At 52.3% G+C, this 26,012-nt stretch overlaps 1 protein-coding gene across 1 annotated transcript in view; it reads left to right on the forward strand.

Annotated features, from left to right (window-relative positions):
- The window catches only part of LOC144509694 (ephrin type-B receptor 2), a 1,012,102-nt gene that overhangs the window by 55,071 nt on the left and 931,019 nt on the right, over positions 1–26,012 (forward strand). Inside the window, exon 3 of the mRNA XM_078238477.1 lies at positions 5,474–5,626. Within this exon, the coding sequence (XP_078094603.1) occupies positions 5,474–5,626 (153 nt within the window). The remainder of the gene's footprint in view (positions 1–5,473; positions 5,627–26,012) is intronic.

The raw sequence follows: 26,012 nt of genomic DNA on the forward strand, positions 1-26,012 counted from the left end.
CCCCCCCACTATCCTCCACCCCCCGTCCCCCCCTATCCCCCCCACTCTCCTCCACCCCCCGTCCCCCCCCCACCACCCCCCGTCCCCCCCAACTCTCCTCCACCCCCACCCCCCGTCCCCCCCACTCTCCTCCACCCCCCGTCCCCCCCACTCTCCTCCACCCCCGGTCCCCCCCACCACCCCCCGTCCCCCTCCCACCACCCCCCGTCCCCCCCACTCTCCTCCACCCCCCTGTCCCCCCCACCACCCCCCGTACCCCCCACTCTCCTCCATCCCCCGTCCCCCCCCACCACCCCCCATCCCCCCCACTCTCCTCCACCCCCGTCCCCCCCACTCTCCTCCACCCCCACCCCCCATCCTCCCCACTCTCCTCCACCCCCCATCCCTCCACTCTCCTCCACCCCCCGTCCCCCCCACTCTCCTCCACCCCCCGTCCCCCCCACCACCCCCCGTCCCCCCCACCACACCCCATCCCCCCCACTCTCCTCCACCCCCCGTCCCCCCGTCCCCCCCACTCTCCTACACCCCCGTTCCCCCCCCCACCACCTCCGTCCCCCCCACTCTCCTCCACCCCCCGTCCCCCCGTCCCCCCACACTCCTCCATCCCCGTCCCCCCGTCCCCCCCCACTCTCCTCCACCCCCCTGTCCCCCCCAACCACCCCCCATCCCCCCCACTCTCCTCCACCCCCGTCCCCCCCACTCTCCTCCACCCCCACCCCCACCCCCCATCCTCCCCACTCTCCTCCACCCCCCATCCCCCCACTCTCTTCCACCCCCCGTCCCCCCCACTCTCCTCCGTCCCCCCCACTCTCCTCCGTCCCCCCGTCCCCCCGTCCCCCCCACTCTCCTACACCCCCGTCCCCCCCCCACCACCCCCGTCCCCCCCACTCTCCTCCACCCCCCGTCCCCCCGTCCCCCCACTCTCCTCCACCCCCCGTCCCCCCCACCACCCCCCGTCCCCCCCACCACACCCCATCCCCCCCACTCTCCTCCACCCCCCGTCCCCCCGTCCCCCCCACTCTCCTACACCCCCGTTCCCCCCCCCACCACCTCCGTCCCCCCCACTCTCCTCCACCCCCCGTCCCCCCACACTCCTCCATCCCCGTCCCCCCGTCCCCCCCCACTCTCCTCCACCCCCCTGTCCCCCCCAACCACCCCCCATCCCCCCCACTCTCCTCCACCCCCGTCCCCCCCACTCTCCTCCACCCCCACCCCCCATCCTCCCCACTCTCCTCCACCCCCCATCCCCCCACTCTCTTCCACCCCCCGTCCCCCCCACTCTCCTCCGCCCCCCCACTCTCCTCCGTCCCCCCGTCCCCCCGTCCCCCCCACTCTCCTACACCCCCGTCCCCCCCCCACCACCCCCGTCCCCCCCACTCTCCTCCACCCCCCGTCCCCCCGTCCCCCCACTCTCCTCCACCCCCCGTCCCCCCCACCACCCCCCGTCCCCCCCACCACCCCCCATCCCCCCCACTCTCCTCCGTCCCCCGTCCCCCCGTCCCCCCCACTCTCCTACACCCCCGTCCCCCCCACCACCCCCCATCCCCCCCACTCTCCTCCACCCCCCGTCCCCCCGTCCCCCCACTCTCCTCCACCCCCCGTCCCCCCCTACCACCCCCGTCCGCCCCACTCTCCTCCAACCCCTGTCCCCCCCCCACCACCCCCCATCCCCCCCACTCTCCTCCACCCCCCGTCCCCCCCACTCTCCTCCAACCCCCGTCCCCCCCACCACCCCCCGTTCCCCCCCCACCACCCCCCGTCCCCCCCACTCTCCTCCACCCCCCGCCCCCCCACCATCCCCCATCCCCCCACTCTCCTCCACCCCCACCCCCCGTCCCCCCCACCACCCCCCATCCCCCCACCACCACCCCCCGTCCGCCCCACTCTCCTCCACCCCCCGTCCCCCCCCACCACCCCCCGTCCCCCCCACCACCCCCCATCCCCCCACCACCACCCCCCGTCCCCCCCACTCTCCTCCACCCCCCACACCCCCCACCACACCCCGTCCCCCCCACTCTCCTCCACCCCCGTCCCCCCCACTCTCCTCCACCCCCCGTCCCCCCCACCACCCCCCGTATCCCCCACCACCCCCCGTCCCCCCCACTCTCCTCCACCCCCCGCCCCCCCACCATCCCCCATCCCCCCACTCTCCTCCACCCCCACCCCCCGTCCCCCCCACCACCCCCCATCCCCCCACCACCACCCCCCGTCCGCCCCACTCTCCTCCACCCCCCGTCCCCCCCCACCACCCCCCGTCCCCCCCACCACCCCCCATCCCCCCACCACCACCCCCCGTCCCCCCCACTCTCCTCCACCCCCCACACCCCCCACCACACCCCGTCCCCCCCACTCTCCTCCACCCCCGTCCCCCCCACTCTCCTCCACCCCCCTGTCCCCCCCAACCACCCCCCATCCCCCCCACTCTCCTCCACCCCCGTCCCCCCCACTCTCCTCCACCCCCACCCCCCATCCTCCCCACTCTCCTCCACCCCCCATCCCCCCACTCTCTTCCACCCCCCGTCCCCCCCACTCTCCTCCGTCCCCCCCACTCTCCTCCGTCCCCCCGTCCCCCCGTCCCCCCCACTCTCCTACACCCCCGTCCCCCCCCCACCACCCCCGTCCCCCCCACTCTCCTCCACCCCCCGTCCCCCCGTCCCCCCACTCTCCTCCACCCCCCGTCCCCCCCACCACCCCCCGTCCCCCCACCACCCCCCATCCCCCCCACTCTCCTCCGTCCCCCCGTCCCCCCGTCCCCCCCACTCTCCTACACCCCCGTCCCCCCCACCACCCCCCATCCCCCCCACTCTCCTCCACCCCCCGTCCCCCCGTCCCCCCACTCTCCTCCACCCCCCGTCCCCCCCTACCACCCCCGTCCGCCCCACTCTCCTCCAACCCCTGTCCCCCCCCCACCACCCCCCATCCCCCCCACTCTCCTCCACCCCCCGTCCCCCCCACTCTCCTCCAACCCCCGTCCCCCCCACCACCCCCCGTTCCCCCCCCACCACCCCCCGTCCCCCCCACTCTCCTCCACCCCCCGCCCCCCCACCATCCCCCATCCCCCCACTCTCCTCCACCCCCACCCCCCGTCCCCCCCACCACCCCCCATCCCCCCACCACCACCCCCCGTCCGCCCCACTCTCCTCCACCCCCCGTCCCCCCCCACCACCCCCCGTCCCCCCCACCACCCCCCATCCCCCCACCACCACCCCCCGTCCCCCCCACTCTCCTCCACCCCCCACACCCCCCACCACACCCCGTCCCCCCCACTCTCCTCCACCCCCGTCCCCCCCACTCTCCTCCACCCCCCGTCCCCCCCACCACCCCCCGTATCCCCCACCACCCCCCATCCCCCCCACTCTCCTCCACCCCCCCGTCCCCCCATCCCCCCCACTCTCCTACACCCCCGTCCCCCCCCACCACCCCCGTCCCCCCCACTCTCCTCCACCCCCCGTCCCCCCATCCCCCCACTCTCCTCCAACCCCCGTCCCCCCCCACCACCCCCGTCCCCCCCACTCTCCTCCACCTCCCCGTCCCCCCCACCACCCCCCGTCCCCCCCACTCTCCTCCACCCCCAGTCCCCCCCACCACCCCCCCATCCCCCCCACTCTCCTCCACCCCCGTCCCCCCCACTCTCCTCCACCCCCACCCCCCATCCCCCCCACTCTCCTCCACCCCCCGTCCCCCCCACTCTCCTCCACCCCCAGTCCCCCCCCACCACCCCCCATCCCCCCCACTCTCCTCCACCCCCCATCCCCCCCACTCTCCTCCACCCCCCGTCCCCCCCACCACCCCCTGTCCCCCCCACCACCCCCCATCCCCCCGTCCCCCCTACCACTCTCCTCCATCCCCGTCCCCCTGTCCCCCCCGCTCTCCTCCACCCCCCGTCCCCCCCCACCACCCCCCGTCCGCCCCACTCTCCTCAAACCCCCCCTCCCCCCACCACCCCCCATCCCCCCCACTCTCCTCCACCCCCCGTCCCCCCCACTCTCCTCCACCCCCCGTCCCCCCCACCACCCCCCGTCCCCCCCACTCTCCTCCACCCCCCTTCCCCCCCACCACCCCCCATCCCCCCACTCTCCTCCACCCCCACCCCCCGTCCCCCCCACCACCCCCCGTCCCCCCACCACCACCCCCCATCCCCCCCACTCTCCTCCACCCCCCGTCCCCCCCTCACCACCCCCCGTCCCCCCCACACCCCCCATCCCCCCACCACCACCCCCCGTCCCCCCCACTCTCCTCCACCCCCCACACCCCCCACAACACCCCGTCCCCCCCACTCTCCTCCACCCCCCGTCCCCCCCCCACCTCCCCCCCGTCCCCCCCCCACCCCCCCGTCCCCCCCACTCTCCTCCACCCCCCACACCCCCCACCAATAAAACGAGCTCAAGAGTAACATGGATTGAGAGTTACTGACACATCACTTCTACACAATGCACCCTCGCCCTCACACACCTATCTGCATCAATCCTTAGAGCCCTTCAAAGAACAAAGAAAATTACAGCACAGGAACAGACTCTTCGGCCCTCCAAGCCTGCACCAACCATGCTGCCCGACTGAACTAAAGCCATCTATCCCTCCGGAGACCGTATCCCTCTATTCCCATCCTATTCATGTATTTGTCAGTCTATCTCAGTAAACAGCGTAACTCCCTTTCTCCAAGAGCGGGTGGCACGGTGGCACAGTGGTTAGCACTGCTGCCTCACAGTGCCAGGGACCCAGGTTCGATTCCCAACTTGGGTAACTGGGTCTAAAGATGAGCGGGTAGTTGGATTGGCCATGATAAATTGTCCCTTCATGTCAGGGGCATCAGCAGGGTAAATACATGGGATAGGGCTTGGGTGGGACTAGTATCAGTGCAGGCTCGATGGGCCGAATGGCCTCTTACCGCATAGTAGATATTATATTATCATATATTATAATATAGACTGCACCAATCAGAAACCCATTCCAGAGATTTTCTGCGCTCTGAGAGATTAAAACCACCCAACATCCAGTCTTTTACACAGTTTAAACTCGTCCCCTGCTCCTCTCAATCTGTTAAACTGGAATATTATACATGATATCCAGCCCTTTCAATCTTTCATCAACCTCTGGCAGGTTAGCCGTAAGTCTGCACTGCTACAGAGCAAATAGAACCAGGTCTTTGTATATATCCAAGGATCTGAAACTCTTTTAAACTAATGAGAACATTAGGCTGTAATAGACAAGAGATTAGGGACAATATTACATTGTAAGAGACGAGGTCAGAAAGAGCGTTGGACTGTAATGGATGGGAAAATAGTGAAGTTGTTACAGTGTAATAAAGGAGAGATTAGAGAGAGAGTTACACTGTCGATTAGTGAGACGGATTGACAGGGCTGTGAGGATTGATGGCGGCAGGCAGTGAGGTTCATCACAAACCCTGATTAAATAAACTGTGGGCTTATAAAAGCCTGAGTCTGTGATAAGTCTAGTGCTTTATCTCTGTACACAGAACATAAACAGTGACGAGAACAGCCAGACTCTGGAATACCAGCTGCCAGGTGACTTCAGTTCATTAACTTCTCCTATTTTTTACACAGAAACGCTGATGGATTCTACAACAGCAACAGCTGAGCTGGGGTGGACAGCCCACCCTCCCTCTGGAGTGAGTACCCACTCTGCATTAAATATCTTTTTGGTAAATAAAAGAATTGTGATGACAAAGGGCAACATTTACAATCTGTGGGACAGTTTATAGATTGCATTAAGGTTTGAGGGACGGGGCCATATGACATATGACAGACAGAACTACAGTCCAAAGATGTGTGGGTTAGATTGATTCGCCATGCTAAATTGACCCTGATGTGAGGGGGGTTAGCAGGGTAAATATATGGGGTTATGGGAGTAGGGCCTGGGTGGGATTGTGGTCGGTGCAGACTCAATGAGCCAAATGGCCGCCTCCTGCACTGTCGGACTCTATGATTTCTATGAATAGACAATGGAGAGTAACTCCAGGCCAGGTATACAAGAGACTGATGCAATATTCAGTGGTGGGGGATGGGGAGTGGGATGGGAATTGTGTGCTGGGGCAGGGGGCAGGGGGGGTGGGGGGGCGGGTGGAAGGGAATGAGAAGGGAGGGATCAGTAATGTTTCTCAGTCAGCTGAATCTCAGGTGTGTCTGCCTTTCACCCTGCACTTTACTGCACTTTAACAAATCTACTGGAACAATATTTGATTTGACTTGATTGTCACATGTATTGGGATATAGTGAAAAGTGTTGTTTCTTGTGCACTATACAGACAAAACATAGAATACATTGAGGAGAAGGAAAGAATAGGGTGCAGAATATAGTGTTGCAGTTACAAATAGGGTGGAGGGAAAGATCAACTTAATATATGGTAGGTCCATTCAAAAGTCTGACTGTAGCAGGGAAGAAGCTGTTCTCGAGTTAGTTGGTATTTTTTCTCACACTTTCCTGATGGAAGAAGTGGAAGAGAATATGTCCAGGGTGTGTGGGGCCCTTGATTATGCTGGCTGCTTTTCCGAGGCAGCGGGAAGTGTAGATGGAGTCAATTGATGGGAAGCTGGTTTGAGTGATGGAATGGACTATGTACACAACCCTTTGAAGTTACTTGTGGTCTTGGTCAGAGCAAGAGCCATACCAAGCTGTGATACATCTGGCAAAGATGCTTTCTATGGTGCATCTGAAAAATTGGTGAGAGTCATAGCAGACATGTTGAATTTCCTAGCATCCTGAGAAAGTAGAGGTGTTGGTGGGCTTTCTTAACTATAGCATCAGCGTGGAGGGACCAGGACAGGTTATGGGTGATCTGGACACCTAGAAACTTGAAGCTCTCAACCATTTCCACTTCCATCACCGTTGATGTCGACAGGGGCATGTTCTCCATTCAAGGCACTACCGACAATCCCATGTGCTTTAACTTTACATAGAAATCTGCTATGTGAGACCTTGTCAAAAGCCTTCTGAAAGTCTAAATACACCATATCCATCAGTTCATCTTGGTCAATTCTACTCGTTACATCCTCAAAGAATTCCAATAGATTCATCAAGCACAATTTCCCCTTTGTAAATCCATGCTGACTTTGTCTGATTGTACCACTGCTTTCCAAATGCTGAACTATGAAATCCTTGATAATGAACTCGAGGAGGGATGCACAAGGTGTTTAGTTATTTTTAAAAGGTGGATCATCTCTAGCACATCGTAGAATTATTATCTGAGTTGCAACTAGAGAATAATGTCAAAAAGGAAAAGTAGTTTTAGAAAAAAAGTGTCTTGAGATGCATTGAAAGTTGGTGAACAGACAGGAAGCTAGGAGTTGGCATAAATGTTTTTTTTCCAATTGTCAGGCAGTGACGAGTTGGGTACCCCAGGAATCTATGCTAAGACCCCAACTGTTCACATTATACATTAATGATTTGGAAGAGGAAACTAAATGTATTATCTCCAAACTTGCCCAGTACTGACTGGTCTATAGTTCCCTGTTGACTGTTTACCTCCCTTGTTGAATAGTGGGCTAACCTTAGCTACCCACGCATCTGTAAGAACCACTCCAGAGTCCAAAGAATTTGGGAAAATGACCACTAATGGATCTATTATTCCAAGGCCACTTCCTTAACTACTCTGGGATGAAGATTATCAGGCCCCAAAGATTTATCTGCATTCAATCCATTCTATTTCCCTCAAACCATTTCTCTATTAATATTGATTTCTTTCAGCACCTCACTAAAACCTGTTTCTCTTAGAACTTCTGGTACATTATTCATGTCTTCCTTTCTGAAGACAGAAGCAAAGTATAAATTTAGTTCCTTGACCATTTCTTTGTTCCCTGTTATGATTTTTCTTTACTTATTTGGAGAAACTTTTACAGTCAGTCTTTATGTTCCCTGCCAGCTTACTTTCATACTCTATTTTCCCCTTCTTAATCAATCACTTGGTCCTCCTTTGCTGAATTTTAAACTGCTCCCAATCCTCAGGTCTATAGTTTTTTTTTGTCGATTTGTAGGCTTCTTCTTTGAATCTAATACTTGTGAGCCATGGTTTGGCCACATTTCCCTTACCACTCTTGTACCAAACAGAAATAAGCAACTTTTGGAGTTCATCTATTCGTTCTTTAAATGCTGCTGTTGCCTGCCCACTGTCTTTCCTTTCGGTAATGTTTCCCAATCCATCATAGCTAATTCATGCCTCATACCATCATAGTTACCTTTATTGCGATTCAGGACCCTGATCTCAGAATAACTACATCACTATCCACCTTGACAAAGAATTCTACCATATTATAGTCACTCATCCCCAAAAGTTCTCTCACAACTAGATTGCTAACTAATCCTTTCTCATTACACAACATCCAGTCCGAGATGACCTGTTTCTTGCTGGTTCCTCAATGTATTGGTCCAGAAAACCATCCCGTATACACTCCAGAAATTCTTCCTCTATTGTGCTGTGACTAATTTGACTCTCCCAATCTATGTGCAGATTAAAGTCCCCCATAATCACAGATGTTCCTTTAATACATACAACTCTGATTTCCTGTCAGATGCTATTCCCAACATTACCACAACAGTTTGGTGGTCTGTATACCACCCCCAACAATGTTTTTTGCCCCTCAGTGTTTTGGAACTCAACCCATACAGATTCCACATCGTCTGTGCTAATGTCTTTCCTCACCATCGTATCAATATCATCTTTAATCAACAATGCAATTCCACCACCTTTTCCTTTCTGTCTGTCCTTCCTCAACACTGAACAGCCCTCAATGTTCAGTTCCCATCCTTGGTCACCTTGGAGCCACGTCTCTAATGCCAATTATACCATACCCTTTACATCTATCTCTGAACTAATTCACCCATTTTGTTTTGAATGCTCCGAGCATTCAGGTACAAAACCTTAAGGTGAATGCTTTTAACGTTTCTTGTCCCTTACTACTATCTATCTGAGTCTGGCCCTTCATTTCTCTGCCTATCATTTTCTTGTTCTCTTTGCTGTCTTTTTCTCTTGTTCTTAATTTCCCCCACTCTGAATCCTTACATATGTTCCCATCTCCCTGTTTAAACTCTCCCCAATCATTCTAGCATAGTACAAGTTCCAGCCCTCTCACTTTTTAATGCTTTTTTAACATTGCTTTCAAAACTTACTTATGGCCTAATTATAATATATATAACTCAGAATAAGAGATGTTTCCTTCATGGAACCACTTATCTGTATATAGAGAGAGACGGTGTTGTAGTGTTATTGTCACTGAACTAGTAATCCAGGGACTCAGGGTAATGCTTTGAGTTCGAATCCCAGTTCAGCAGATTTTTTTTTATTCGTGGGACGTGGGCGCTGCTGGCTGGCCAGCGTTTATTGCCCATCCCTTGTTACCATTAGTTTTAAGATAGTTATGAAAAACGATGGAACTGGCTCAAAAGTTAAAATTCTAAATTGGGGCAAGGCCAATTTTGATGGTATTAGACAGGAACTTTCAAAAGTTGTTTGGGAGAGTCTGTTTGCAGGCAAATGGATGGCTGGTAAGTGGGAGGCTTTCAAAAATGTATTAACCAGGGTTCAGGCCAAGCACATTCCTTTTAGAGTGAAGGGCAAGGCTGGTAGAAGTAGGAGCCCTGGATGACTCAGGATATTGAGGCCCTGGTCAAGACGAAGAAGGAGGCTCATGACATGCATAGGCAGCTGGGATCAAGTGGATCCCTTGAAGAGTATAGAGGGTGTAGGAGTAGAGTTAAGAGAGAAATCAGGAGGGCAAAAAAGGGACACAGGATTGTTTTGGCAGATAAGGCAAAGGAGAATCCAAAGAGTTTCTACAAATACATAAAGAGCAAAAGAGTAACAAGGGAGAGAGTAGGGCCTTTTTAAGGATCAACTAGGTCATCTATGTGCGGATCCACAAGAGATGGGTGAGATCCTAAATGAATATTTCTCATCAGTATTTACTGGTGAGAAAGGCATGGATGTTAGGGAACTTGGGGAAATAAATAGTGATGTCTTGAGGAGTGTAGATATTACAGAGAGGAAATTGCTGAAGTCTTAAAGCACATCAAGGTAGGTAAATCCCCAAAACCTGATGAAGTATAGCCCAGGACATTGTGGGAGGCTCGGGAGGAAGTTATGTGTCCCCTAGCAGAGATATTTGAATCATCAACAGCCACAGCCTGAAGATTGGAGGGTGGCAAATGTTGTGCCTTTGTTTAAGAAGGGCTGCAGGGAAAAGCCAGGGAACTACAGGCCAGTGAACCTCACATCTGCAGTGGGTAAGCTGTTAGAAGGTATTTTGAGAGACAGGATCTTGAGGCATTTAGAGACGCAAGGACTGACTAGGGACAGTCAGCATGGCTTTGTGAGTGGAAAATCATGTCTCACAAATTTGATTGAGTTTTTTGAAGGGTAACCAAGAAGATAGGTGAGGGCAGTGCAATTGACGTTGTCTACATGGACTTTAACAAGGCCTTTGACAAGATACAGCATGATAGGTTGTTGCATAAGGTTAAATAACACGGGATCCAGGGTGAGGTAGCCAAATACCTGAAGGAATCTGTTCGCAATCAGCTGCTACACGCTGGGGGTAAGCCATTGCCTGGCAAACATGCCTCTGTTTGGGAAATTGGATTCTTTTGACCCTGCCGTGGAAGACTAGGCCCAATATGTGGAATGGTTGAGGTATTTCTTCAGAGCTAATGACATAGCTTCAGATGAAAAGCAACGGGTTATTTTGCTGACCACTTGTGGACCGGCAGCTTTCACTGTTATGCGCAGTTTAACCTTTCTGGAGGCACCGGACACAAAAACTTCCAGGAATTGATGGACTTAGTAAAAGAGTATTGTGACCCTAAGCCATCTCTGGTCCTGCGAAGGTACTGGTTTTACTCAGCATTCTGAGAGACAGGGGAGGCAGTCGCTAGTTTCCTGACGAGATCAAGGCGATTAGCAGAGGTTTTGCGAATTGGGATTGACATTAAATGACATGTTCCAAGACCAATTGGTGTGCAAAATCAATATTATGACCAGACAAAAACACCTGTGGCGGAGGCCGAGCTGGACTGCAAACAAGCATTACAGCTGGCTTTGTCCTTGGAAAAAACGGTGAACAGAGCACATGAGTTACAGGGCATTCCGATGGAGGCAGACACCCACACCAATGCAACTGAATTAAGGGACCTCCATTGCAGAGCAGGCAACTATCCAGCCACCCTCAGTAAGGATTCGGATACAAGACAACCCAGGTCTGCCCGCGGTGCCGCTCCTAAACAAGGCCGAATTAGGACTAGACACACAACAGTCCCTGCAGAATCCCGACGGACAAGATATTACAACTGTTGCCAGTATCCGGAGTCGGAGAGGAAAAACAAAGTTCCATAACCGACATTTCGGAAAACGACACGTAGGTCGGGGTACAGGAGAATACACACACCCTGGAAGCTCCACCTACCTCCAACGAGGAACAACTACTTTGCATAGCAATGACCAAATCAGAACCTATTAAATTATCCATAAGACTGAACGAACGTCCAGTATTAATGGACACAGGCGCAGCCGTATCCGTGGTAGGGGAAACAGTGTTCAATAAAATTTGCGCTGGACTCCAACCCTTATCCCTAACTGAGACTTCGGCAAGACTGAGGACTTTTGCAGGGGAACCACTGGGAACGTTGGGCATGACCCATGTGCCTGTTCCTTATGAAAAGCAACTGGTTAGTCTATCGTTGATGGTAGTGGAAGGTTCGAAACCAAGTCTATTGGGACAGAATTGGCTGAAGGAGATTCAGTTAGACCAGGTAAACTTTTTTTCAGTTGGAAAATGTTTGCCTGAGCGAAGCCCAGCTCAAATACCCAGAGGTTTTTCGAGAAGGACTAGGAACAATTAAGGGAGCAAAAGCGACATTACATGTCGATCCGGAGGCAGTCCCAAAATTTTGCAAGGTCCTGCCGGTGCCATTCGCATTAAGGGAAAAGGTGGACACGGAAGTCAAAAGATTGGAGTGTGAAGGCATGATAAAACTGCTCCAGTTTGCGGAATGGACAGCACACATGCTACCAAATAAACCTGTTGGACTTTAACCTGGTGTTGTTAGACTTCTTACTGTGTTTACCCCAGTCCAACGCCGGCATCTCCACATCATGCCTATTCTAAAGCCAGATGACTTGGTTTGACTTTGTAGAGATTTTGGGTACTTGATAAATACCCAATTCCCCGGATTGAGGATCTATACGCAAAGCTGGCAGGAGGACTCTTATTCTCTAAACTAGACATGAGTCACACATACCTACAGCTGAAGCTTGACAAAGCTCCACAAAAAGTTTCCACAATCAACACATTGAAGGGCCTTTTTCACTATACAAGATTACCCGTCAGCCTGTGCGATATTTCAGAGAACAATGAAGAACATACTTACTACAAGGATTACCACAGGTCACCATTTACCTGGACGATGTTCTCATCACCGGGAAAACAAGGGCAGAACACCTGCAGAACCTGGAGGAAGTCCTTAGGAGGTTATCAGCAGTGGGTGTGCACTTAAAGAGAGAGAAATGTGTTTTCTTAGTACCGCAAGTAACCTATCTGGGTTTCAAAGTCTACATCCTCTGGACGATCGGGTGCGGGCAATCAAATCTGCCCCAGCCCCCACCACAATCCAGGAGTTACCGTCATTTTTAGGGCTGGTGACATATTATGGGAAATTCGTACAAAACAGGGCCTCCATCTTGGATCCCCTGCAACAGCTACACAAAAAGGGGACAAGCCTGGGAATGGTCTGCCCGCCAAGACCGGGCCTTTAAGAAAATCAAACAACAACTCTCCTCAGCAAATGTTTTAGCGCCTTATGACCCCAGGAAAGAATTGGTGCTCACTTGTGATGCGTCTCCATACGGCGTTGGTGCTGTTCTAGCACATAGGTGGCAAGACGGAGAAGAATGCCCTATAGCATATGCCTTCAGGGCCCTCGCAATAGCAGAACAGAGGCTGTAATTTTCGCAGTAAAGAAATTCCACCAGTATTTATATGGGCGGAAATTCACAATCATCACTGATCACACTGAGTTTGCTAAAAGAGGACAAAGCGGTGCCACCAATAGCATCAGCCCGGATCCAGCTCTGGGCATTATTACTGGCAGCGTATCAGTATCAGCTGGAGCACCGACCGGGAACTCAGGTGGCAAATGCCAACGTCCTAAGCAGGCTACCATTGCCCGACACCCCACCATTGGTACCCAGAGTAAAGGAAACCGTGATAAAACTGAGTTTTCTGGGTATCCTCCCAGTGGCCGCACACAACATGCCCCTGTGGACACAAAGGGACCTGGTACTAGCAAAAGTAAAACACCTGGTACTAACAGGGGAAATGGAAAGACCAGTCCAACCACAATTCCACTACTATTCGAGCAAAACACAGCAGATCACCATAGAAGATGGGATACTACTATGGGGGGCACGGGCCATAGTCCCAAGTCAGGGCCGTGGGGCCATACGGGCCGAATTACATCATGGGCACCCAGGAGTGTTCAAGATGAAGATGCTGGCCAGGAGCTATGTCTGGTGGCCAGGCTTGGACCCAGATATAGTGGCATTGGTGGGTCGGTGCCAGGAATGCCAACAAGGACAGAAGGTGCCACCTACAGCCCCGCTGCACCAGTGGGAATGGCCTCGACTACACATCGATTTTGCAGGCCCGTTTATGGGTTCCATGTTCTTGATAATAGTGGACGCCCACTCAAAATGGTTGCATGTTTACAAAGTGAATTTGGCAAACACAACGACAACCATCGAGAAGCTGCACGCCTCGTTTCCGACACGCGGAATTCCAGAGGTGTTCGTCTCAGACAACGGATCGGCTTTCACCAGCCAAGAATTCACCAGATTTATGAAATCGAACAGAATTCGACACATCAGGACAGCACCGTATCATCCAGCGTCGAACGGGCTCGCGGAGAGAGCTGTCCAAACTTTAAAAGCTGGGCTAAAGAAACAGCCAGTGGCATCAATAGACACCAAACTCTCCCACTGGTTGTTTGATTACAGGACAATCCCACACGCCACAACGGGAATAGCACCGGTGGAACTGCTCATGGGCAGATGGATCCGCACCAGGATGAGCCCCCTATTCCCAAATCTGGGGGGAAGGTGGAAAAGCACAAAGAGGCCCATTGCAGGGGCCATGACAACATTCGCCGGGAGAGACATTTCCACGTGGGCGAAAAGGTCTGGGTGAGGAACTTCACAAATTGTCCCGCATGGATAGCAGGAACTTTCGAGTCCAGGACGGGGCTGGTATCCTACCAGATACGCATCGGAGAGGCCATTGCCCATCCCAGATTTGATTCCGACCAGTGGGCCAAGGACCGAGGAGAGTCTTCCCCGACGGACTAGTCTCGCCTCTCTGGCACTCCTGGAGAGAATAACCTCAGACTCCGAGATGGACACGGTAGACAAAGCCTACCTACCTGTCCCCCTACCGGCGGAGGGAGAGGGCGAACTGGCCCTCTGGCGTTCACGATGGAAGAAGCGCCTAGCAGATGCACCTTTCCCTCGTCAGATGCCGAATTGGAGGATTCCGACCTGATGCGGAAACGGAGAAAGAGACCCGTGAAGCACCCGGACCACAAGGATTCCGCGGACTTTGACGGGGGAGGAGTCTGATGACTTCAATCAGGCCATTGAGCTTGGCCTATTGGAGTATTGATGCGCGACAATCGAGCACGAGACACAAGGCTTCTGTAATTGAAGGCTTTTATTGTCTAACAATGGAACTATTTAAACACGAGTATACCATTCCAGACTGGAGGGGTCCCGCCTGAGCAGAGGGTCTTATACCTCTCCCAGGAGGCGGGGCCCGACCGGGATGTGCCACAACAGCATCCACCACAGGTATATTAATCCCACAGTGTAAACACCCTAGCCCAACAACAACATTATAACAACCCCCACAGTGTGAACACCCTAGCCCAACAGCAACATTAGAATAACCCCACAGTGGTAACCAACGATGGTTCACCACATTCACCCCTCCTTTGAAAACAAAGGCCGGCGGGGTGCGAAAACAGACTACATATATACAAAAAAATCTACAAGTCCAGACGGTCTGGAGGACCGCACCGTCGTTGTGACCTCCTCAATACCGGTTGTGACACCGGAGCAGGTGCTTGCGGTGGCGTTCTCTCCAAAACAGCGTCCGGCTGTCCCCTTGAGGACTCACGGGCCGGTTGACCCTGGTGAAGCGGTGGTGCAGGGGATCCCGGTACCTTCTGTGGTGGCGCCGATCTCCGAGTCTCAGGCAAGCTGTACATGGGAGTATAACTGTTATGCACTGGTCCCGGTGCTGACCGCGCCACGTCCGGGGGAGAAATAAGCGATAGGGGATTCGTGACTGGGGGTATGGGAGCGACAGGAGTTGCTACGTCCCCTGCGGGCGCCAGGTCTCGGGTCGAGACTGTGTCCTCTCGCCCGTCAGGATATGCCACATAGGCATACTGAGGGTTGGCGTGGAGGAGGTGGACCGGCTCGACCAAGGGGTCGGACTTGCGGGCCCTTACATGTCGCCGCAGAAGGACGGGTCCTGGGTACGTCAACCAGGCTGGTAAAGATATCCCCGAGGACGACTTCCGAGGGAATGAGAACATCCTCTCGTGGGGAGTAGCATTGGTTGCCGTACACAGGAGGGAGCGAATGGAGTGAAGCGCATTTGGGAGGACCTCCTGCCAATGGGAGACTGGAAGGCCTTTGGACTTCAGCGCCAATAGGACAGCCTTCCAGACTGTCGCATTCTCTCTCTCCACCTGTCCGTTGCCCCTAGGGTTGTAACTCGTGGTTCTACTAGAGGCAATCCCGTATGAGAGCAGGAATTGCCTCAAGTCGTTACTCATGAACGACGAGCCCCTGTCGCTATGTATATAGCAGGGGTACCCGAACAGGGTAAAAAGATCACGTAATGCCTTGATCACCGTGGCAGTCAACGTGTCCGCACAGGGGACAACAAACGGGAACCGGGAGTACTCATCTATGATGTTAAGAAAGTACACGTTCCGGTCCGTTGAGGGAAGGGGGCCCTTAAAATCGACACTCAGCCTCTCGAAGAGGCGAGTGGCCTTGACCAATTGTGCCCGGTCAGGTCGGTAAAAGTGCGGTTTGCATTCCGCGCAAATCCGACAGCTTCTTGTTACTGACCTGACATCCTCCACCGAGTAGGGCAGGTTGCGGGCTTTGATGAAGTGGTAGAGCCGAGTGACCCCAGGATGGCACAGGTCATTATGGAGGGCGTTCAAGCGGTCCTCCTGCATAGTAGCGCATGTTCCGCGCGAGAGGGCATCCGAGGGCTCATTGAGTTTCCCTGGACGATACATAATATCGTAATTATAGGTGGAGAGCTCAATTCTCCACCGCAAGATCTTGTCATTCTTGATCTTGCCCCTCTGCGTATTATTGAACATAAACGCCACGGACCTCTGGTCCGTGATCAGGGTGAACCGCTTCCCCGCCAGGTAATGGCGCCAGTGTCTGACGGCCTCCACAATAGCCTGGGCCTCCTTTTCCACTGCTGAATGCCGAATTTCGGGACCTTGAAGGGTGCGGGAGAAAAACGCGACGGGCCTGCCTGCCTGGTTTAGTGTGGCGGCCAGGGCGAAATCAGATGCATCACTTTCCACCTGAAAAGGGATGGATTCATCCACCGCGTGCATCGTGGCTTTCGCAATGTCACTTTTCAATGCCTTGAAGGCCAATTGGGCCTCTGGCGTGAGTGGAAAAGTCGTGGACTTAATAAGCGGACGGGCTTTGTCCGCGTAGTTGGGGACCCACTGCGCATAATAGGAGAAGAAGCCGAGGCATCTCCTCAGTGCTTTTGCGCTAGCGGGCAAAGGAAGTTCAGTAAGGGGGCGCATACGGTCGGGATCGGGGCCAATGACCCCGTTTTCCACTACGTATCCCAGGATGGCTAACCGGCGCGTACGGAATACACACTTCTCCCTGTTGTAGGTCAGATTCAGGCGAGATGCAGTGCGCAAAAAGTTCTGGAGATTTGTGTCATGGTCCTGCTGGTCATGGCCGCAGATGGTGACATTATCCAGGTACGGGAAGGTAGCCCGCAGCCCGTTCTGGTCCACCATTCGGTCCATAGCACGCTGGAAGACCGAGACCCCATTGGTGACACCAAATGGAACCCTAAGAAACTGATACAGACGACCATCCGCCTCAAAAGCCGTGTAATGTCGGTCCTCTGGGTGGATGGGGAGTTGGTGGTAGGTGGACTTAAGGTCTATGGTGGAGAACACCCGGTACTGCGCAATCTGATTGACCATATCAGATATGCGCGGGAGAGGATACGCATCCAGCTGCGTATAACGATTAATGGTCTGACTGTAGTCAATGACCATCCGGGGTTTGTTCCCGCTCTTAACCACCACGACCTGTGCTCTCCACGGACTAACGCTAGACTGTATGATCCCTTCTTTGAGGAGTCGCTGAACCTCAGATCTGATGAAGATCCGGTCTTCAGCACTGTAACGCCTACTTTTAGTAGCGATGGGCTTGCAGCCTGGTACCAGATTCTTAAATAAAGAGGGTGTGGTGATCTTTAGTGTGGAAAGATTGCATGCGGGGCGCTTTGGACAATTTGGAGGCTGCAGCTGATCCCCTACTGTCAGCGAAGGGAGTGGCCCACCGTACTGTAGGATCACACTCTTCATGTGGACCATAAAGTTTAGTCCGAGGAGAATTGGCGCGCAAAGATGCGGCAACACGAGGAGCCTGTATCGCTCGTAAATTGTGCCCTGCACTTTCAGAGTTACCACACAACGTCCTTGGATCGGTACAGACCGGGACCGTGATGCCATAGAAATTGTCTGTTTGGCAGGTAGGACCCGGAGTCCACACCTCTTTGCAGTGTCAGGGTGAATAAAACTCTCGGTGCTCCCACTGTCAAACAGACAATAAACAGTACGACCATTTACCTTAATGTTCATCATTGAACAGTCAAGCCTGTGATGCTTAGCCTGGTCCAGGGTGATCGACGCCACCGTTGGCCCTTGGACGTCACTGCAGGCAGCCGAGGTTGATGCTGAGGACCCCTGCTGGTCGCTCCTGGTCGTTGTCGACCAAGATGGCCGCCCCCATGAATCGCACATGGTTGAGGGCGCCAAACGTAGCGACTCCTGGTGGTCATCCTCCTCCGACTCCGCTAGCCACAATGGCGTCGACCTGGGCTCGCACGTGGACGGACCTCGTGGGTACTGCGACGCTGATAGAAATGATCTCCGTTCTGGAGGGTCACAGGCTGCACTGCCATTCTTGGGCTTCGATCTGCAGACTTTCGCGTAGTGCCCCTTTTTACCGCATTGATTGCAGACCACCGTTTTAACAGGACACTGTTGCCGTGGATGCTTGGCTCCTCCGCAGAAGTAGCACCGCGGGCCGCCTGGGGCTGCCGCCGTCGTCGGGTCGATATGGGAGCGCGAGCCCGTGGGGCGAGGAGGGATTTGTGCCTGCTCCTGCCACGTTGTCTCCCTGTGGTCCTCCGGATACAGGGTCAAGCTTTTCGACGCCGCCTCCAGCATTTCAGCCATCTCCATAGCTTGGGTCAGGTTGAGATTCCCCTTCTCCAACAGCTTGAGCCGGATGTACGAAGACCCTACCCCTGTCACAAACGCATCTCGGGCGAGGTCGTACATGTACTGCTCAGCCGACACAGCTTTGCAGTCGCAGCCCCTGGCAAGCTGCAAGAGCTCATTGGCGTAATCCTCCATGGTTTCGCCCGACTGCCGACGTCGTGTAGCAAGGAGGTAACGAGCGTGGATCTCGTTGGGAGGCCTCGTGTATCGCTTTTTCAAAAGCTCGAGGGCCCTCGGGTAAGTGGTGGCCGCACGAATCGCGAGGTAGACAGTGTCGCTTACCCTCGCATGGAGGACCTGGAGTCTGTCGTTATCCGTGGTGACTGCTGCAGAGGCTGCCAGGTAGTCCTCGAAACACTTCAGCCAGTGGTCGAAGGTGTTAGAGGCGCCGACCGCACGTGGATCCAGCGTCAGACGCTCTGGTTTTAGCATTTGTTCCATACTCTCTTTTCTGTCGAGAGTTTCGTGTTAGACAATAAAATTGATGCGCGACAATCGAGCACGAGACACAAGGCTTCTGTAATTGAAGGCTTTTATTGTCTAACAATGGAACTATTTAAACACGAGTACACCATTCCAGACTGGAGGGGTCCCGCCTGAGCAGAGGGTCTTATACCTCTCCCAGGAGGCGGGGCCCGACCGGGATGTGCCACAACAGCATCCACCACAGGTATATTAATCCCACAGTGTAAACACCCTAGCCCAACAACAACATTATAACAACCCCCACAGTGTGAACACCCTAGCCCAACAGCAACATTAGAATAACCCCACAGTGGTAACCAACGATGGTTCACCACAAGTATGAACTCCCTGATTAAGGAGTCAATTGATGGGCCAATCAGAGAGTCTTTTCTTTGTATTTAACTGGGAGTGTCAGTTCCTCTGGCACTCCCGAAGGTAGACTGCTGACTGATCGCACTCTGTGTACTGGTGTTGGAATTGTAAATAAAGGGATTTTGGTGAAGGCCTCCGAAGACCTATTGCACACAACTCTTCTTTCCTGACGCGAAAGACATAACTGCTTCCCCTTCCGGGACTTGAAGATGTAACCAGGACCCGTGAAAAGAAGGATTTTGCCAGTGGCAGGTGTCTGACTAACTGGACAGTTTTAAACTGGATGCTGCATCACACACGCAAAATTAACGGCTCAGGTACCATGTCCAATCCTGAAACAGAACTGAAAGCCTTAACCTTAAATATGGGCAGTTCTCAAACATTTCCTTCAGACGTCTTTACCATGTGGGGCCCATCACCTTATCCCTCATGGATGGTTATTCTGGTGCAGTATAACGATTCAGTTACCAACGGTGGAGATTGGGAAAAAGATTAGTGATTCCTTTCAATTGGAAGTTGTGATGGATAAAAGGACCATCGTTGGTTGTTTATAACACAAGAAAACTGCTCTTTCGTCTTATTTAAACTTAGAAATAGACACAGAAAATGCTGTGAGCACACATGAGTCAGTCAGTACCGGTGAAGAGAATGGATTCATTTTGAATGCAGATTTGTCGAACGGCATATTGGAAAGGGCAGGATCTGATGTCTTGCTTTATCCCTTCCCTCTCCAGCTACTCTCTGACCCACTGTCTGCGGTTCTGGTGATATTTTATTTGTTGTTTTAAGGGCCTTTCTCAGTGAGCAAACCTCACACTTCCCCCGATACTTTCAGATGTAAAAATGTTACATATTCAAGAGACACTGGTATATCCTTTTTGATTAATGCATGAACGCTGAGCCTCAGGGAGAACAGAAATGTTGACAGCCAGTCTCTCTTTGAGTCAGATAAGTAAATAACTGTCTGCCAGAGACTCCTTCATGCCTGCACTTAATTTAAAGTTCCTTACCAATTAGAGCTTTGCTGAATTTTTACTGCCAGATAACAGTAATCTGCTATGACATGTGGAGTTCTGTTAAATGGAACACAGATTAGAAAGCGGAGAGCAGCAGGGAATGCATGGCTTGAGAAATGATTTCCCACAGCCCCAACAGTCTTAATTAAATGGTAACGGTAATGTTTTGGAACTATAAGTACATACTGTATTTTCATTAAATAATCCATATCTGCGGTGAACATTAATCTCTATTTAGGTGTTTGCTGCTGTTTAGATTAGATTGAAGTGTTGATAATACCATTGTATCTCTGTGACAAGTTTTTGGTTACATCAGCTTTCATCCGCACATTGCTGTGTCCTGTTAGATAGTCAGGAAAATACGTAGACAATGTTGAATACGGCAAAGGAGGAAAAAGGCATTGATTAAGAAGGGGAAAATTGAGTATGAGAATTAACTTGTGGGGAAACATACAAACTGACTGTAAAAGTTTCTATCGAAGCGTAATAGATCGGTGAAGACAAATGTTGGCCCCTTACGGTCAGAAACAGGGGAATTTATGATGTGAAACAAAGAAATGGCTGAATAAGTAAATGCATGCTTTCATTCTGTTTTCACAAAGGAGGACACCTCACTATAGGAAGGATGTGACAGTATTAGAGGGGTTTACAGAGGAGATTCACCAGGATGTTGCCTGGGATGGAGCATTGAGCTATAATGACATTCAAGGATGTGGGACAAGTGCTGGAAAATGGGATTAGTGCGACTGTAGTGGTTGTTATTGTAGATGCAGACTCGATGAGTCGAAGGGCCTTTTCTGCACTGTATGTCTCTATGACTCTACAATACAAATAACATATCAGAAATGTTGGGGTACATAAGGTTTAGTGACAGGGAGGAACTGAAGGAAATCAATATTAGGAGAGAAATGGTGTTGGGGAAATTAATGGGATTGAAGGCCAATAAATCCCCAGGAAGTTGCCCCAGAAATAGTGGATGCACTGTGGTCACCTCCCAAGATTCTGGGCCAAGATGTCCGTACCATGACGGACGGCTTCCAAGGCTTGGCGTTCCATAATTCAAAAGTGTTATCATTCTAAACTACACAAACATGATGATACACTCAGTGATGTCCATGGTTGTCCATGTCCAAAGGTTTTGGGGGAAAAAGCAGGATCAGGCTATTGAGTTGGATGATCAGCCATGATCGTAATGAATGGCGGAGCAGGCTCGAAGGGCCAGATGGCCTCCTCCTGTTCCTATCTTCTATGTTTCTATGCTTCTATCACACCTTGCATAGAGGTTCAGATCAGTGTTATCTGTGTGATGTTGCAGCCTCTCTGCGAATGTCAGCTCAAAGCCTGGGACATTGGCTTGCGAAGGGTTAACAGTTGGCTTCCACAAAACGGCAGTGCTATTTGGTTGCACACATTTATTGGCATAATCAGTAATGAGGGGAGGCTGGGGTGGCTGTTAAGCCCAGTGTCTGCCTCTTGTGGCAGACCAGGCCCAGCTGAAGCGTGCGAGGCCAGCAATTAGCATGTCCAGTGCATTCCCAGAGGGCACCCGGTTTCTCCAAGGTCACAAGAGGTGCAGAGCTGAGCAGCCTTCTGTGACCCATTGAGATTATACGCACGCACCCCTGACAATAGGTTTTGGGCTGCCGGCAGCTTCTGCCCTTTGACCTGACACTGCTGCCTGAGTGTGGGTTCCAATCACACTGCAGTCACCCTCCCCTGAGTGCGAGGCCCTTCAGGCCGCACGAGGGGAGACACAGCCCATTCCTGAATCTCCCACTCTGCGGCCTGTCATGGGACCCCACCTGGGTAACTCACAGCCTCCCCCAGTGTTGAGCCTCTTATTTTCTAGCCCTCCCACCCTCTGGCCTGCACCCAGGGCACTACCTCAGCTGCGGTATGGACAGGAACCCAGGAAGGAGGACATGGGAAGCGCTGTCACACTTTAAGACAAGGGACACCTGACCTGAAGGGAAGGTGAGGCCTTCAAATGACCCTTCCCAACCCTTTCCCTGTAATGGCGATTCTGGGACCCCCACCCCCGGCACCAAGATGAACCTGTCTATGTTGCCCGGGTCCTCTCCAGTTCCTCCTGAGCAGTGCACACCGCGAAGGGTGCTGGCTTCCTGAGTGCTCACCTCTGAAACCCCTTCAGAGGTGAAGGTGCCAGGTTCACACTTATGTCGAGCTGTTGTAAATGGCGCTGGCGTGATGTCACACCGGTGCCCGCTGAATATCCAGTGAGGAGGGGAGGTCCCGGAGAGAGTGCATGCTAATGTATCAAAATGAGCTTTCTGTGGTCCTGCGGCATGTTTCATACCACTCCACCGACGAGGGGCCAAGAAGACCAGAACTCGGAAACTGGCTGGTGCGAATCACTCTCTCTGGATTTTGAGCATGCACCACCAATCCCGCAGACGGAGAGTGCAGGCTCAAAATCACCCCCAATATTCGAGACAGAGATTTTAATTTCCGTTCCATAATTCAAAAGTGTTATCATTCTAAACTACACAAACGTGATGATACAGTTGGCCTGTGGTAAATAGCTGTGAATTATCACAAATTATTCTAGCAAATCTGTGACTAATGAAGCTGTGTCCTCATTTCACACTCTGCCAACATGACTGACTCCTTTACACTACTTATGATGCTAATGAGATTTGGTGTTGGTGTAGGGAGGGTTAATGTTGAGGAAGGACCCTAAGTTAGACCATTCTTAGCTTTTGCAGGGAGGCAGCTGCAGAGCCCATGCCCCATCATCGCTGTGCCCGTCCTGTTCTCAACATGGATTTCTTCCAAACCTAATGTCGTCTCAAGAAGTGATTGATTGTCAATCATTGAGGTGAATGGGCATGAACCCATTCAACAACAACAACAAATCATGCTTACTTAGATCCTTTAAAATAATAAAATACCACAAGTTGTTACACAGGGGTATTATGAAGCAAAACTGGACACCAAACTACATAAGGATATATTGGCGCAGACGCCCAAAATCTTGGTCATCTGTGTAGATTTGAAGGAGTTTCCTGAAGGAGTAAACAGCTTCGAGCTTGGGCAACTGAAGAAACATCCACCAGTGTGCCATGATTAAAAATCTAGGATGCTCCGAATTAAATGAATCCAGATATCATAGATTCATTGAATCCCTACAGTGCAGAAAGAGGCCATTCGGCCCATTGAGCCTGCACTGACAACAACCCCATCCAGACCCTATCCCCGCAACCCCATATATTTGCCCTGCTAATCCCCTTGACACTAACGGGCAATTTACTATAGCCAATCAAACTAACCAGCACATCTTTGGAGTGTGGGAGGAAACTGGAGCACCCAGAGGAAACCCAGACAGACACGGGGAGAATGTGCAAACTTCACATAGAAGTCACCTGAGGCTGAAATTGAACGTGGGTCCCTGGCACTTGAGGCTGCTGCCCCATATGTTGGAGGGTTTTGGGACTGGAGGTGATTACAGAGATAAGGAGGGTAGGTCATGGAAAGATTTGAAAACAGGCTGATAATTTCAAACCTCTGGAACCAATGTTTGTCAGCGAGCATTGCGTGATCAATAATGGGGCTGACATGAATAAGGGGCATACGCAGCAGAGTTTAGGAAGCCTCAAGTTGAGTAAGGGTAGAATATTAAAGGCTGGCTAAGAGCATGGAATAGTCAAACCTAGAGATAAGCTGAAGAGTGAATGAGGATTTCAACAACAGGTGAGCTGAGGCCAAGGTAGAGTTCTGGAGGTGGAAATAGGCGTCCTTAGTGATGGAGCGGATAGGCATCCAGAAACTGTGGACAATTCGGTTCAACATCAGAGAGTTGCCAGGGAGAGGGATGGAGCACATAGTTAGGGAACAAAATTTATAGCAGAGATTGAAGGCAGTGACTTTGGTCTTCCCGATATTAGGTTGGAGGAATTTGCTGTTCATCCAGCATTAGCTATCAGACAAGCAATCTGATAATAGAGAAACAGTAGAACAGTTGATTGTGAGATGGATCCAGGTGTTGTCAGGTGAGGTAGATCCATGTGTTGCCAGGTGAGGTAGAACCAGGTTTTGCCAGGTGAGGTAGATCCAGGTGTTGTCAGGGGAGGTAGATCCAGGTGTTGTCAGGGGAGGTAGATCCAGGTGTTGTCAGGGGAGGTAGATCCATGTGTTGCCAGGGGAGGTAGATCCAGTGTTGTCAGGTGAGGTAGATCCAGGTGTTGTCAGGGGAGGTAGATCCAGTGTTGTCAGGGGAGGTAGATCCAGTGTTGTCAGGTGAGGTAGATCCAGGTGTTGTCAGGTGAGGTAGATCCAGTTGTTGTCAGGGGAGGTAGATCCAGTGTTGTCAGGGGAGGTAGATCCATGTGTTGCTAGGTGAGGTAGAACCAGGTTTTGCCAGGTGAGGTAGATCCAGGTGTTGTCAGGGGAGGTAGATCCAAGTGTTGTCAGGGAGAGGGATGGAGCACATAGTTAGGGAACAAATGGTAGATGTCACCGAGGGACAGCATGTAGATGAGAAATAGGAGAGGGGATTGAGGATTGATCCTTGGGGAATAACAGATGTAATGATGTGGGAGTGTGAAGACATTGTATTTGATATCCTAATTAGATTGAAGAGAATGGAAACAAATACAGAGCCAGTCAGCTGGAGGAGGATTGTGTGGTCAAGCATTGTTTGGGAACAGGTCACAAACAGGCCGAGAAGGTTGATAAGAGATAGTTTGTGACTGTCACATTTTTAACTGTGTGGTATATGCTCCACAGCTGAAGGATCCCAGGCCTGTTACTACACTGTGTAACCCAGTCGTTTGCTGAATTTTGCATCAATTAAATCAGCTCAGTGTAATTAAGTGAACAGAGCTTGACCACTTCAGTTGCGAGCTGACTTCTCACATTGCTAAAGCCCTTTCAAAACCTGAATAATTTAATAGATTAGCGACACTGTGAAGTGAGGAGTGAGCAGCTGCCTGGGAGAATCTGGCACAGTGTTAGAGCATGTTTAGTTGAATGCGGTTAGACAGGATATGTTCACACATTGTCAGAATGTTCCTAAAAGGGCAATTCCTGACTCTTTCACTGCTTACTGAATATGTATTGTGAATTGTAAGGTAAAGTTTGATTGAATTCCTAATTCTAAAATGTAATTTTCAACTCAGTTAACTGGTGATCCAAGTCGTTCACCACCCATGCTCAGTTTCTAGTTATTGCATCCATTGGAGCATGTATACCTGGGAAAAATATACCCGGGAAAAATATACCCGGGAAAAATATACCTGGGAAAAAAATACCTGGGAAACATGTACCTGGGAAAAATATACCTGGGAAAAATATACCTGGGAAACATGTACCTGGGAAAAAATACCTGAGAAAAATATACCTGGGAAAAATATACCTGGGAAAAAAATACCTGGGAAACATGTACCTGGGAAACATGTACCTGGGAAAAATATACCTGGGAAAAATATACCTGAGAAAAATATACCTGGGAAACATGTACCTGGGAAAAAAATACCTGAGAAAAATATACCTGAGAAAAATATACCTGGGAAAAATATACCTGGGAAACATGTACCTGGGAAAAAAATACCTGAGAAAAATATAC

Source organism: Mustelus asterias, chromosome 22 (assembly GCF_964213995.1).
Source record: "Mustelus asterias chromosome 22, sMusAst1.hap1.1, whole genome shotgun sequence".
Lineage (NCBI taxonomy): Eukaryota > Metazoa > Chordata > Chondrichthyes > Carcharhiniformes > Triakidae > Mustelus > Mustelus asterias.